This window comes from Dryobates pubescens, chromosome 21, assembly GCF_014839835.1.
Source record: "Dryobates pubescens isolate bDryPub1 chromosome 21, bDryPub1.pri, whole genome shotgun sequence".
Taxonomy (NCBI): domain Eukaryota; kingdom Metazoa; phylum Chordata; class Aves; order Piciformes; family Picidae; genus Dryobates; species Dryobates pubescens.
Window position 1 is genome coordinate 21611791 of NC_071632.1, and position 13811 is coordinate 21625601.

The 13811-nt window shown below is 42.7% G+C and overlaps 1 protein-coding gene across 4 annotated transcripts in view; it reads left to right on the plus strand.

The window, feature by feature from the left end:
- Window positions 1–13811, plus strand: part of DIP2C (disco interacting protein 2 homolog C) — a 225894-nt gene that overhangs the window by 181733 nt on the left and 30350 nt on the right. For all 4 annotated transcript variants that reach the window (XM_054171424.1, XM_054171425.1, XM_054171426.1 and 1 more), the window contains 9 exons: window positions 1700–1839; window positions 3373–3509; window positions 4069–4277; window positions 5109–5223; window positions 7724–7925; window positions 8650–8759; window positions 9548–9628; window positions 11920–12043; window positions 13616–13737. In XM_054171424.1, the coding sequence (XP_054027399.1) occupies window positions 1700–1839; window positions 3373–3509; window positions 4069–4277; window positions 5109–5223; window positions 7724–7925; window positions 8650–8759; window positions 9548–9628; window positions 11920–12043; window positions 13616–13737 (1240 nt within the window). The remainder of the gene's footprint in view (window positions 1–1699; window positions 1840–3372; window positions 3510–4068; window positions 4278–5108; window positions 5224–7723; window positions 7926–8649; window positions 8760–9547; window positions 9629–11919; window positions 12044–13615; window positions 13738–13811) is intronic.

Consider the following 13811-nt stretch of genomic DNA (forward strand, 5'->3'; position numbering starts at 1 on the left):
GTGAAGCTGTTAAACCCAGGCCAAATCATTGTAGCATTATTGAGAAGTCTCCCAACATGATCCTTGCAGGCCTCGTGACTCCAGCTACCCTCCCTGGCACCCCCATCCTGTACACAGCCAGTGTCTCTCAAGGCTGTGCCCATTCTTCTTTTTAGCAGTCTCTGGACATGATGAGTAATGCAAGAAAATGAAAGTCAGATGGGCTCTGCCCTCAGAAGGCTGTGAGCAGCCATGCGTGCCTTTCTTCTCTTGGGCAGTGACGTGTGTTTTGGGAGCAAGGATGAGAGGAAGTTGATGAATAATGTTGCTGAAAGTTCCTTTAACGTGATGGGATTATTATTTATCACAGCTGCTTGTTTACTAGCACCATTTGTAATGCTCTAATGCATTTTGAAGTGTGCCCACATCCCTCTTTGTTGGCAATGTCACTTGAGAAATATGCCTCGTACAAACTATTAATTGAAATGGATGGTGCCAGTCGCTGCAAGGCTCACAGGAGTGTGGTTGGCTAAAGCCTGGCTGGTTTTCAAAGCACAGTGGAGGAGAAATGTCATATAAAAGGACAATATATTAAAAAATTGTTGTGTTATGATGGTCTATTTAGGAAAAAGTGCAGAATCATTAACTAAATACTGGCTGGTTTATCCATCTTGAAAATAGCTGGAGTGTGGCTGCTGCACACAGAGGAATTATCCATACTCCAGGCCGCATCTGGGCTCTCAGTTTAAAATGCAGGACAGTGTGAGAATCCTTCCAGACATGGAAAGCCCTGCCGTGCTCCCTTGACTCCATACCTTCCATACAGCAATGTTCGTTTGCTCATGCCACACTCTGCATAGGTACAGTGGTGTCCACTGATACATCAGGAGGGTTTGTGTTGAACCAAGCTGACAGACAGCTTGTGCTGATGCTGCAGAACTGCACGCTGTGGCGGGCAGTGAACCTGAGCACACAGAGGCATTGCAAAGAGCCTGCATCCACAACATTTTGACCAGACAGATGAAGGTGTAATTTGTTTTCATTTTCATGGGGTCAATTAGGATTGGAAGAATTCAATTACATGCACTAAAATAAAGATGGTAAAGTCCTTGTGGTTTCCACAGGTACTTCCTAGTGAATCTATTACATCCCAGTATCTTCTGTGCAGCAGTTTTAAATACTTAAGTATTGGGAGTTGGAACTCACATCTGTGATTTAAACACAGTAAACTTACATTCTGATCTTGACATTGATCCCAGTGTGGTAGAGTCAGGCTGTTAGTCTCACAGGTGTTTTGGTTTCCCCAAAGCAGGTAACATGTAGAGGATTATTTACTGATCAGTTCTGAACATCTAGAGTGCAGTTTCCCTCCACATCATCCTTGCTGCCTTTCAGTGTTCTTTTAAACAAGGCAAGAAGCCTCTACTTGGGTAACCAAACTGTGTTCTATCTGAAAATTAAAGGCAAGCTGTTTGGGGTGGATGCTGGACTTCACCGCTGCAGCCCCCTACATATGGATGGCTACTGAATGGGAGAGCTGTCAGATGTGACTACTCAGAAATGACCAAACCCCAGGATTCTGTCAGGTCTAGCAGGGGGAAAAAAGAAAGTGAACTTTGAAACTCTCAGGTAGAGGAGTGCTTGCAGTAGGGGTCTGTTCAGGACAAGCAACCTCTTCCTCTGCCTGCTGGAGCACTGATGTTATAACTCATGGTTACAGGCCAACAGATGACAGCAATCAGCCACCAGGCAGAGGAGTTCTGTCCATGCATGGTCTCACTTATGGAGTGATTCGAGTGGACTCTGAAGAAAAACTTTCTGTTCTGACTGTCCAGGATGTTGGCTTAGTGATGCCAGGAGGTAAGGAACTGTCTTGAAACTTACTGTGATTCATCAATTCAGCTAATCAGCTGTAGAAAGTCATAGGTGGGCAAAGTTTGCTTAGACCACAAGTTTTGGGGTTAGAACATGTGTACTTGAAGACATTTTAGACCTAAAGCATCACCTTGTAGAACTTCATGTTTTGGAAACCCTGAGATTCTTCTCTCTGTTGACTTCAGTGGCTGTCTTCACTTGCATTAAAGGTGTCACCACAGCAGAGCATCCACTCTTTAACTGGAAGATACTGGTACAGAAAATAAGAGAGCTGGATTCTGATGTCTAGAGGCTGTAAATAAATATCTGTAAGCCTGACCCAGATGAGACTTACTAGTGAAAGTTTTCATAGTCTGTGCTAAGGATCAACCAAATTGTTGTCTGATGGCTTGCAGAATGGTTTTCCACTGTGCTGCCACCCAGTTATTAGAAAAAGGAGGTGTCGTTGAGCAGTTTGCCTTGATTCAAACTGAAAGCAGTGCTTTTAAAGGAGAAATCAATAATTTCATAAGAGATGAGATGTGACAGAAGCTAGGAAGGGATATTGCTGTAGTTCTGCATTAGAGAATGTCTCTTATGCACCAAAAGAATCAAACCTAACGGTGCATTTTAAAGAACTTAAGTTGAACAGCTTACAGGAAGATAAGATTGGTTGCTGTTTAACAGTTGTTGCAGATGTGCCATCTTGCACTTCTTACTGCAGTCTGACGATCTGAATAGAAGTACACACTGCTGCATATCCTTGGAGTGAGACAAAGGTCACTCAGGACTCTTGTACTTAAGAAGATGTTGTGATTAATTTCTGATCTCCCTTCTGATCTCCATCATACCCTCTTTGCAACTGCAAAGTCTACACATGCTGGACTCCAAGGTTTATTAGCTAAAGCAGCACACCTGATTCTTGTTTACATGGTTGACAGAAAGAAGTGCTTTTTCCTCAGAGCAGTGCTTCCAAATGCCTCCTGTTTTGCTCCTGCTCTCTCTGCTGTCCTCTAAAACCAGCAAGAGGGAGTCTGGGCTCTGATAAATTCTTAGTAAAACTAGCACACTAGGCTGCTGGAGTATCTTGGTCTTTTCTGATAGTACTTGCTGCTTTGTGAGAGGTGTGTTTCTGGTTGCCTGCCTCCCTGGCAGTGCAGCTATTATCAAGAACTCCATTCTGGTGTTTCATTATGCACTGACTGCACCAAAATCAGTGCTTTGGTGTGCAAAGCAGGGAACACAGCCACATTTCACAGCAGTATTATAGACCTGCTGAAATGTCAGAGAGCATGGCAAGTTAGGGTTTGTTATCAGTGTAAAGACTGAGCTTATGCAAAGATCTTTACATGCTTTATAGAAACATGCTTTATAGAAACACCTGATAATGCTGAGCACCTTAATACTTAAGAATCCAGTTGTTAGACTTTAGTCTGTATATAATTTATGTCAGCTCCACTGTGATATCTTTCTCTCAGTGTTTATGTTACTCTGTAGTTCCTTTTGTAATATTTTTAAAGTCCTTTACCCTCCCTCTAGCTATAATGTGTTCAGTGAAGCCAGATGGAATTCCTCAGCTCTGCAAAACAGATGAAATAGGAGAACTTTGTGTATGTGCTATTGCAACGGGTACATCATATTATGGACTCTCAGGCATGACCAAAAATACTTTTGAGGTAAGTTGACCTAAAAACGCTGTATAAAGTCCTGCCTTTTAACCTTTTTCTGTTTTGAGATAATATTTGACATAAAGTATTGCTAGTAATAATATAGAGTGGCAGTAATAATCAGTGGCTGTGGCTTGGGACCTGTATTCTAACCAAATAATCTGCACTGAAGGCCATTTCATTAAGTGAAATAGTAGACCTTTGTGTGGGTTTAGTTGTGGCTCTGAAGAGCTTTTACTTCAATTTTGAAAGAATATCAGGGGCTGCAGCAATCACAAGGAAAGCAGGAAGAGTTAAAAAGGTGATAACTCTAACAGTCTACAAGCTAGTTAGATACTTTACAGAGCCATGGTTAGTGAAAATGTGTTTGGTGAGCACAGTGGGGTTGAACTGGCTCCTACTCAGGTACTGAAAATGGCACAGACTAGTCTGGGAGTTTCCTGACATTGCCTTTATGGCCATGAGCATCACCAGTGACCGACTGACTTAATTCCAGAAACGCCATCTGAGAAACCATGCCTGAAATACTCTTCAGTCTAGAGTTGAGCTGTGCTTCTCTGTCTTACAGGTGTTTCCTATGACCAGTTCTGGTGGCCCTATCACTGAATATCCTTTTATAAGGACTGGACTACTAGGCTTTATAGGCCCAGGGGGACTTGTCTTTGTTATTGGCAAAATGGATGGGTTGATGGTTGTCAGTGGAAGAAGACATAATGCTGATGACATCGTAGCAACAGCACTTGCTGTGGAACCAATGAAATTTGTCTACAGGGGAAGGTTTGATCCTTTCTTTGCTTATACTGTGTGGAAATAGTTTGTTTTGCTTAGCCCAGGTGTAAGTGACACAAAGTGCTTTAAGAAGGCATTGCCTAATCTGTCAACTGTGGTTTCCCTCTATTGCTGTTCGTGTTGCTAGAACCAGGAGACAGCAAAGCGAAACCTAAGACAGTGTTGAGGCAGACTTTAGATACCAAGGTCCAAAATCGTGATTATTAAAATCTCCAGTAGAACAGCTGTTTAATTCTGAAGATGTTGAGTGTCCTTGAGGTTCTGAGGGTGTTCAAGAGGGTCCTTTCTGAATTTAATACACCTATTATACACCTAACATAGTAGTTCTTAAAGGGGGCAGCAGTTCTTTGTGTGACCTTCCCAATATGCTGAAACTGAGAATGAAACATCTGAAACGTCTGAGGAGTCTAATGTTGTAGCACATGCTCACACTTGATCACCTGGCAGGCCTCGCCAAAAAGGATGGTGCAATGACTGACTTATAAGTTGGGCCAAAAAATGTTTATGCCAGCTGATATGTAACAGCCTAACAACACCCTTCATGTGACCCGGATTTAGTGCTTTCCTTACCCCAAGAACATTCCCTTCTCCAGCCCTGCTGTGACGTGGTGCCTGTATTTACATGAGTGCAGAACAAAGCTCTCTCTTTCTCCTCCAGATGTTACCCAGAACTGTTCCTGTTGCCATTCCTCCAAATACAATACTAATTGATGCACCAGTTGTCTGAGTAACAAATAACAAAATGACAGCTGTGGAGGATCAAGGTGGAGGCTCTTCCACCTGCCTGCACTAAGCACCCTTCTCCCCTCTGCTCTACAGAATAGCAGTGTTTTCAGTGAGCGTGCTGCATGACGAGAGGATAGTCATTGTTGCTGAGCAGAGGCCAGATTCCACAGAGGAAGACAGCTTCCAGTGGATGAGTAGAGTACTCCAGGTACTGTTCTTTATGTATGTTTAGAAGCTATTCTTCCCATGCTTTGTATTCTTTTTATTGATTTTTCAGCCCCCCAAGGTAATTGACATTTGTCTTTGTGTAATTCTAAGTCCACCTTCAGTTGTACTTGCACCCAATAAGCACAAAATTAGAATCTTGTGAGTGACAGCTCCTGTCTGGGCTGCATGTAGCCAAAGTGTAATCCTTTTCCTAATCAAAATGGTGTAACAAAACAGAGATGGTGTAAAAAAACAGAGCTAAAAGTAAGTAACAGGAAGGTGAAAGTAGCGTATGGTTTCTAAGGGTATAGTCAACTCTTCCTTCAGGAGGGCAATGATTGTAGTATACTCTTACTGCCAGAAGCTACCAAAGTCTCTTCCTAAATAGTTAATGGCAGTGATGGAGTGGACCTCATGAAAAGTAGCTATACATATCTGAGCTAAATCTCCAGATTTACCTTTTTTAATCAGTGGGAGATAATTATGTGGTTTTTAGTGCACTGTGTTGATAGCTAAAATAAACTGAAAGAAAACCAGCCTAAAAATGCTGATTTGTCTCTACTGAAATGAAGGGAAGTATCTAGGTCTCTACAGTGAGAGGAGAACACTTACTGCAAGGAATTTCATTCCAGCTGCCTGGTGGATCATGCAAGGTACTGTGATGAAACCCACCCTGGTGATGTTTGTTGTTCAGCAGTTTAATCAGAAGACAGAAGCAACTGAACACTGAAAAATTCTAATCTTCTCCTTGCATATTGCAGTCCAGTTTAAGTCTAAGATTTTTTCAACTCTGATGTGCACACACACAAAGCAAGAGATATTGTAGATAGCAGCCACCTTCCATCTCCTCTGTCCATGAGCCTGTGCTCACTCAAAAGCAATAGGTTTAGTGAAAATGCAGTCAGGTTTGTGTGTGGCTACCTTCTGAAATGGTCTCAGCTCTGTTTATACCTGATCATCTGTTACTTGTGGCAGCCAGCTGTATCTGAATCTTCTGCTAGCAATGAGCAATGTAACAACATCACCCTTGAGTTGTGACTTAGTGACATTCATGATAACAAACTCTACCAAATTGCTACTCATGGCTGATGATACTTGTGAGACCCTGTGCGTGCTGCCCTGGGCCAGCCCTGCCCTGTGCTGCCCTGCAGCCATTTCCCTTCAAGCTGGTTCTGTGAGGATCCCATGGTTCATCATGGCTTGGCAGAGCCTCCAGACATCGTCGTGATGAGATAGTGCCAGAAACAGGGGACAGTGTGTGTTGGCTGCCATGAGTCTCACTGCTACTGATCTTTCAGGTAAGGTGTCTAGCCCAGCAGTGAGGTCTTCCAACACTCCCATGAGACCTACCACCACTAAAACTGCAATATCTGTAAAATGAGTAACTGCTTTATTATTCCTTCTTAGGAAATTTTGCAATCAAATCAGCAACAATTAATCAAACAGCAGCCAGGAGCAAAGCATTACCTAGAATCTCTGTAGAAATAATCAGTAATTTGTTGGTCTGCACTTAAGCACACAACTGTAAGTGATGATTTGATTCTCAGAAGACAGATTTTGCCTTGAAGGTGACAGGCATAGGCATTCACCTCTCTCACAGTTAAACATTAAAATGCAAATTGAGTAAATTATATTTGTTAACATTTAACTACTCACTAGAGATGCTGTCTGAAATTTGTTTCTCAGTCTGCATGGATGTCTGAAGTTACTTTTCTAGCTCACTGAAGCTGTTTTTTACCAACATAAGGAAAGGAACTAGTTATTTTAGTGCAGGGATAGTCACCTTTGCCTGGTGGCATGTGATGTACATTAGAGAATTGTAGAAAATGAGGCATTTTACTGCACTTGTGAGACAGTTAACATGGTTACTACAAGATTCAAAGATGCTTGTTTTTCAGATTTTCAGCCAACAGATCTTTGATCAGGCGGGTGGGTTTCTGGTGTTCCCTCATGTCGTCATTTCCCACTCCTGCCTGTGTTCTGCACAGCAGTCGGGCAGTGGAGCTGCTCTTACCTTAGACAAGAGTTATAAATGCCTGAGCTACAGCCATCGGTGGGCACGTGGTGGGAGAGTGCAGCCTCTGACCTTTGCCTTTGCTCTGCAAGATGGACTGGCTGTTCAGCCCAGAGCAATCTTTGAACCTCAGTTCTGAGCCCTGTGCAGATTCACGTGGGCTGCCTGCCCAGCTTGGTAAATAAATCTCCAGGATACCTCCAACTAATGTGTGCCTAAAAGGGCTGCCTAGGGAGCAGTGCTTAATAGATTTGTGTATTTATCAGCAGCTTTTTGTCTGCTCTTTTATCTTCTGGAAGAGTAACATCAGTATTACATTGCCATCCACCTGTTCCTGCTGAAAAGAGCCTTCTTGTCACTGACACTGCTGAAGTGCCTTTCCATTGCCAGTTGATGATCAGGGCTAGTTAATGCAGTAATTCGGGGCACCGTGTGCTTATTAGAATGATGAGGAATTTGCCTCTCATCCACTTCCTGCTTTTTTTAGGCTATTGACAGCATTCATCAAGTGGGAGTCTACTGCTTAGCCCTGGTACCAGCAAACACACTTCCCAAGACACCGCTGGGAGGAATACACCTGTCAGAAACCAAGCAGCTCTTCTTGGAAGGATCACTGCATCCTTGTAATGTGCTGATGTGTCCCCACACATGTGTCACAAACCTGCCTAAACCAAGGCAAAAACAACCAGGTAAGATGAGTGGAGGCAAAGGGACCATGACTAAAGCTGTATGCTCATGGTACTGTATGTACTGTTAATGCAGGTGAGAATCAGCTCCATTAGCTGTCTCTGACAAACATTCCAGGTGTGTTAAGGACATCATTGAGTTTGGCAAAAGCTAGAAGTACCTTCACATTTTTATCATTCTACAAGGCAATGAGGCCACTCCTGGAGTTTCCTGCAAATTCCTGCTCAGTTATGTTCAAAAAAGATGAATAGAGACTCAAACAGATAAAGATAAAATCTCAGTTTACTTGATGGCTAAGTTTGTAAAGTAGAAATAGAGAGGAAGAGGACCACTGAATCTGCCTAACAGTGTTGGAGGAGCAAATACTTAAAAGGTCAGCGTGAATTGGATACGTCTCTGGATTTAGGCACTTGAATGGACATGCCTGGATTAGAAGCTGAATCATCCAAGAGATCCTCATACCAAGGCAGACAAGGAGTGTCTCTGGCTGCAGAGAACCCATGCTAGGTGTGCTTCTCAGTTAGATCTGCTTGGAGAGGATGAAGCCAGGCCTAAATGTCATCCAAGCTCCTTCTTACCCATCAATCAAATTGAGTGTCAACAGAGCTGTGTTCAGGACTTGGTGTTTTGGATAGCAATGAGGAAAAGATGATGTAATGCAAGTACAAAGAATTGTCATCTACAAAGAGTTTGCGTTGCACTTAGCATACTTCTGCTTTATTCCAGAAATTGGCCCTGCCTCTGTGATGGTGGGGAACTTGGTCTCTGGAAAAAGAATTGCACAAGCCAGTGGTAGGGATTTGGGGCAAATAGAAGATAATGACCAAGCCAGAAAGGTAAGCTAAGCTTTTTTGATACAGCTTGTGTTAAACTACTTAGATCAGGACATTTGGTGGTGCATTGATTGTATAATTGTGACTACAGAACTCGTTGAAGGATTTGTTTAATTCAAACTAAAATATTTCAGAAGCCCTTTTACTGATAAATACAAAATAGACTTGAGGGGAGGTCATTGCATTTTGTTTGTATGGATTTAAAAAAAAATATAAATTTACATTAAACAACAAAGCAAACATGGTGGAAAGGTTCAATAGGGCTTCAACCCCAAATCACCCTGGAGGACAGCTCTTTACTAATTCCAGTGGAGTCCAAGGGATGTTGTTTGCACGTATGGCCCCGGGCTGAACTGTCATTATTTTGATCCTATAAATGAAGTTGAAATTTAGTTCTTTTAGGGGCTTATGTGAGTCATTACATTAGTAAGTTCTAAACTGTGTAAACATGTATATATTTTCAGTAAGAAAAAGCGAGGAAGTTAAAGAGTTAAAAGCATGCTTAAATGCAGAAAGATCAGTAACAACTGGTTTGTTGCTTTGAAAGTAGAGGTGGTAATGGATCATAGTCCCAGCAGTGGCTTCACTTCCAGAGAGGATGCTGCCATGATGTGAAAACACCTTGCTATGAGTGTGTGTGATGGCAAGAGAATTTATCTTTAGCTCTGGATAGAGATGTAAAATGTAGCACAGAAATGAGAAAGACACAGCTAAGCTAGCCAGAATAGGTACCTGAGTTTCAAAGTGAAGAAGTTGTTTAGAGTCATGACCATCACTCTGCTTTATTTTAGTTCCTCTTCCTCTCAGAAGTGTTGCAGTGGAGAGCTCAGACCACCCCTGACCACGTGCTCTACACTCTACTCAACTGCAGGGTAAGAAGCTCAGAGCATTGCTCTGCCAGGCTGTGGTGTGGGAAATGGCACACTGGCATTTCAGCTGGCATTGCACCTGTGGGTGCTGTGGCCGAAAAGGACTTTTCTGTTTCCTTTCCCTTTAATACACAGCAGTTTTATTTAATGTTCTCTGAAGCAGAAAGGAAAAGAGAATAAGCATTGCCAGTTGTCAAAATACAGGTTGCTTCTGTGCCCTACACATTCCTCATTACTTTTTCCACCACATGCATGTTGTGGGTGAGCTGACAATGCAAATCTCCTTCAGTACCAATCACTCCTATAGCAAAGAGGAGTACCTGATACTGCTCACCAGCCTGATTTTCAATTTGAAAAGCACAGACTTGGCAAAGTCAAAGTATTTCCCCTAAATAAAGCAATGATTATTGGTTTTGAGACTGGGCCACCTGGAGATGGTGTATGAATGGGGAAAGGAAGTGAAGAGGAGGTATGCCCAGAATCCATCCAGGTCTGCAGAGGATCAGTAAGAAATCTCTCTATGTAGCTTCTGTGAGGTGCCAGCCTGGCACAGTGTTTCATTGCTTACCACTGCAGAGAAGGAAAGTCAGGTTTTCTGCCACAGTACATCAGACACATCTATCCAAACTAGGAAACATACATTGTGTGTCAGGGTCTCTAGGAGAGGAGGGGTCTGGAATAGTGGCAGGTGTTGGTACCCATCTTGAATTTTAGTTCAGGTTTGTAGCTTTTGGTCTCCCTTGCACATTGTCTGTACACGTTGTTCTAAACCAGCCAGGCATCCTGCAGGGGATGACTAACAGAAACCCACTGAGATGAGCATGTTCCTGGTACCCCAGGCTGTTTGACAGTTTGGAACATTTCCCCATTAATGCAGTGCATGGTTTTTAGCATGTGTCATGGGGGATTGCAACACCTTCACGCTGCAGGACACCTTCATGTTGCGGGGCTCCTTGTATAAAGACCCCAAGGGAATAGTTGCCTGGTGCATGCCCATGGTGCTTGTCCAACAGCAGGATTCTGCTTCCCTGCACTTTGTATAAACACTGTCTGCTCCCTGGTCCACATGCAGCATGCCCCAGAAGTCTTACATGTAAACAAGGTTTGCACATCTTTGCAGGATTTGCAGCAATTCTGTTTCTCTTGAAAGATGCTCCAAGTTTAAGCACACGCCTACTGGCAGGTCTGCTGTGACAGGGACAGCCAGACCTTGCATCACTCTGGCCACATCCATGGCTACTCAGATGGAAATCATCTCTAGTCCAGTATCAGTATAGCTGCACGTCTTCAGAAGAAGCTTCCTTAGTTAAACTATCTCCACATTTTTTCAGAGGACTGATTAAGATTGCCTGAAGATGTTGAAGCTCACTTGGTCTTTTTTACTTTCAGTTAGCTTGTCCTCTTTGTTGATTACAGTAAAGGCAGGAAATGTGAAGTGATGCCTGGTAACATGCTACTAATTCCAGTGCTAGGCACATCAAACTGCTCTCTCCTCTCTTAAGCTTGTGGTCAGTAAAAACTGCAGTGCTGTATTGGGTGCTGATGGTGGACAAAAATCATCCTTGCCTGGTTAGGACAGAGGGTGGGGAATACTTTAAAAAGGTAGACCATGCTTTCTCTGCCGTGCTGTCTCCCTGGACAGTGATACTGTATCCTAAGTGTGCAGCTTTTTCCTCCTTTGATCCTGTTGGGTTGGTGCTATTAGAAGTGCTTCAAAAGGCCAAACTGTAGCACCTTGTGCTTTCCCCTTGTTGGTTTCCCTTTTTTTTTTTCTTGCCTTTTCATGCTGGCCAGAGTGACTCAAATTCAACAAATGCCTTTCTTCTCTATTTCATTTGTATGCATATGCTTAGCTTTTGTTCCAGACTAATTCTTTTCCCTGTCACAAAGTATTGTTTTCTCCTCTGTCTTTTGAAGTGTTTCTGCTGTGCCATTTGGCTTTGCTCCAGCATGCAGATGACAAAGTGCAATTTCCAGGATTGCTTTCCACAGAGCCTCCAGATTGCTGCAAAGACCTTAAAGGCACTTTTCTGGCTGCAGCAGTAACGCTGCCTGCTTAGCAGGGGAAGTACAGAAGCTACAGATAAAGGAATAGAGGACGTTCCTCTGCTTTACAAATATCTTTTTTTCCTTCCAGCTACAGTTTGGTATAAGACTGAATGTTTTTGTATTTCAGTTGATTGCATGACATATTGTGGTGGCACCTCATGCAGCAGCTCCTAAAGTGCAGAGGAAAATAGGAGTTTCAGTGCATTGTGTTCCCTCCTGTGATGTTTCCCTTCCTTCCTGTGCAGGGAACAATAGCCAACTCGCTAACGTGTGTCCAGCTCCACAAACGAGCTGAGAAGATAGCTGTCATGTTGATGGAGAGGGGGCATTTACAGGATGGAGACCACGTGGCTTTGGTTTACCCACCAGGTAAAGAACTGCCATGTTCACTACCTTGGTAGTCCCAAAAGTTTGCATTGGTGGCATTACCAACTAGCAGAATACAAAGTGTCTGTCCTTGGTACATGATGTTGAACTTAATCACACATACTGAAGATAGTTTCTCTTTTGCACATGTGCAGGGATATTATTTCCATGGGCTCAGATTAAGATTAACCTTCGTTTTTAAAACCTGTCTCTTACAAGCAGTTAAATTTAATTACTGCTTAGCTTCTCATTTGCTGGAAATCTACCATTTTATGAGCAGAGTTCTGATAAAATACTTTGCTGAGTGCTCTTAGATTCGCCTGCTGAATTCCTTCTTGGAAGTGCTGATTTCATGAGGGTAAAGCAGCAGTACCTAGGAAGTAATCCATGGGTTTTTACAGTAGAAGTATGATTAATAGGTGCAGATGATTTAGAAGTACCAAATTATTGTCACTATTTTCTCTATAGATCTTCAGCCTAGAGAGCTCTCTGTGCTTGGATTTTCATCCTTTGACACCGAAGCTTTTAAGCTTGTGTTAACTGATACCATGCCTGAAATTATTTCTGATCTAGTGCTGCTCTTTTATCCTTAGCATTTCATGTGTGTTGGTGAAACAAGCAGTCTGATTTAAGGTCTGTACTGTGATATGTGGGTTGTAAGGGCTGTGAGATGCTGGTTAAAACTTTATAGGAGTAATTTCTTGGCAGTTATTATGAGAAAACCTCTTCCACAAAAGAAGACTACTGTTTCAAACTTCAGGGTTTATTGTCTGTATTTCCCTTCCTATGAATAAAGCATTTTATTTAAGGAACAATAACTTAGCAGTACTGCAGGTCCTTTTCCACTGAGAGAATCAAACATCCCCTGGTGTCATCTTATCACAGCCTGGGTACAGCGCCAGGAAGCTATCAAACAACAGTGTTCAAGGGACCTTTGTGCTGCTGTCTGTCCAGCCTCCTTAGTTAGCCTGAAGTGTGCTGTCCACAGTCTGTCCCCTGCAGTCAGTATTTGTATAGAACAACACCTGATTTTATGTTAGAAGCAGGATTTCAAAATCCTGACTCCTTTTTTTACTGTAATATTTCAGGCAGAGAAGTTAAAGCTGCATATCTAAGCTTAAAAGTAACACGAGAAAGTTTTTAATGAAGCCTCCAGATGTTCTTTCTGCAGTTGATAGGTACAAGCATCCTACCTCATCTCTTTGCTGGGGCACCCCTCTTCTTGTAGACTCATTTATCTCTAAATGTAAATTTCAGGAAGATAATTGATCTGTGGAAATCAGTCTTCTTAACAGGTTACTTCCTGATCATGAAGGTGGAGTTCACCTAAATTCTGTTCACTGGCTGCAGCTTTGTGTGTGGCCTGTGGTTTTTCCTGCTTACAGCAGTACATTGAACAGAATCAGTCAAGCTGAACAAATACTGACAACAGGCTGGAAAAGAAGTCTGTTGAAGGGCTTAGTTGCTCATTTAACCTTCCAGGTTGAGTTCCAAGCAATAGTTATGCTGACATCTGTGTCTGTGATTAAATGATTTGATTTTCAGGGGAGGATTTTTGTTTTGTTCTTCATGCAGGAATAGACCTAATTGCCGCGTTTTATGGATGCCTGTATGCAGGCTGTGTGCCAATCACAGTTCGACCTCCACACCCCCAGAACATAGCTACCACATTACCTACAGTGAAGATGATTGTGGAGGTGAGCAGACACCTGAAAGTGCACAAACAGATGTCGTGGTCAATGGATTTAGGCATCTTTAGGAATGGAACTTA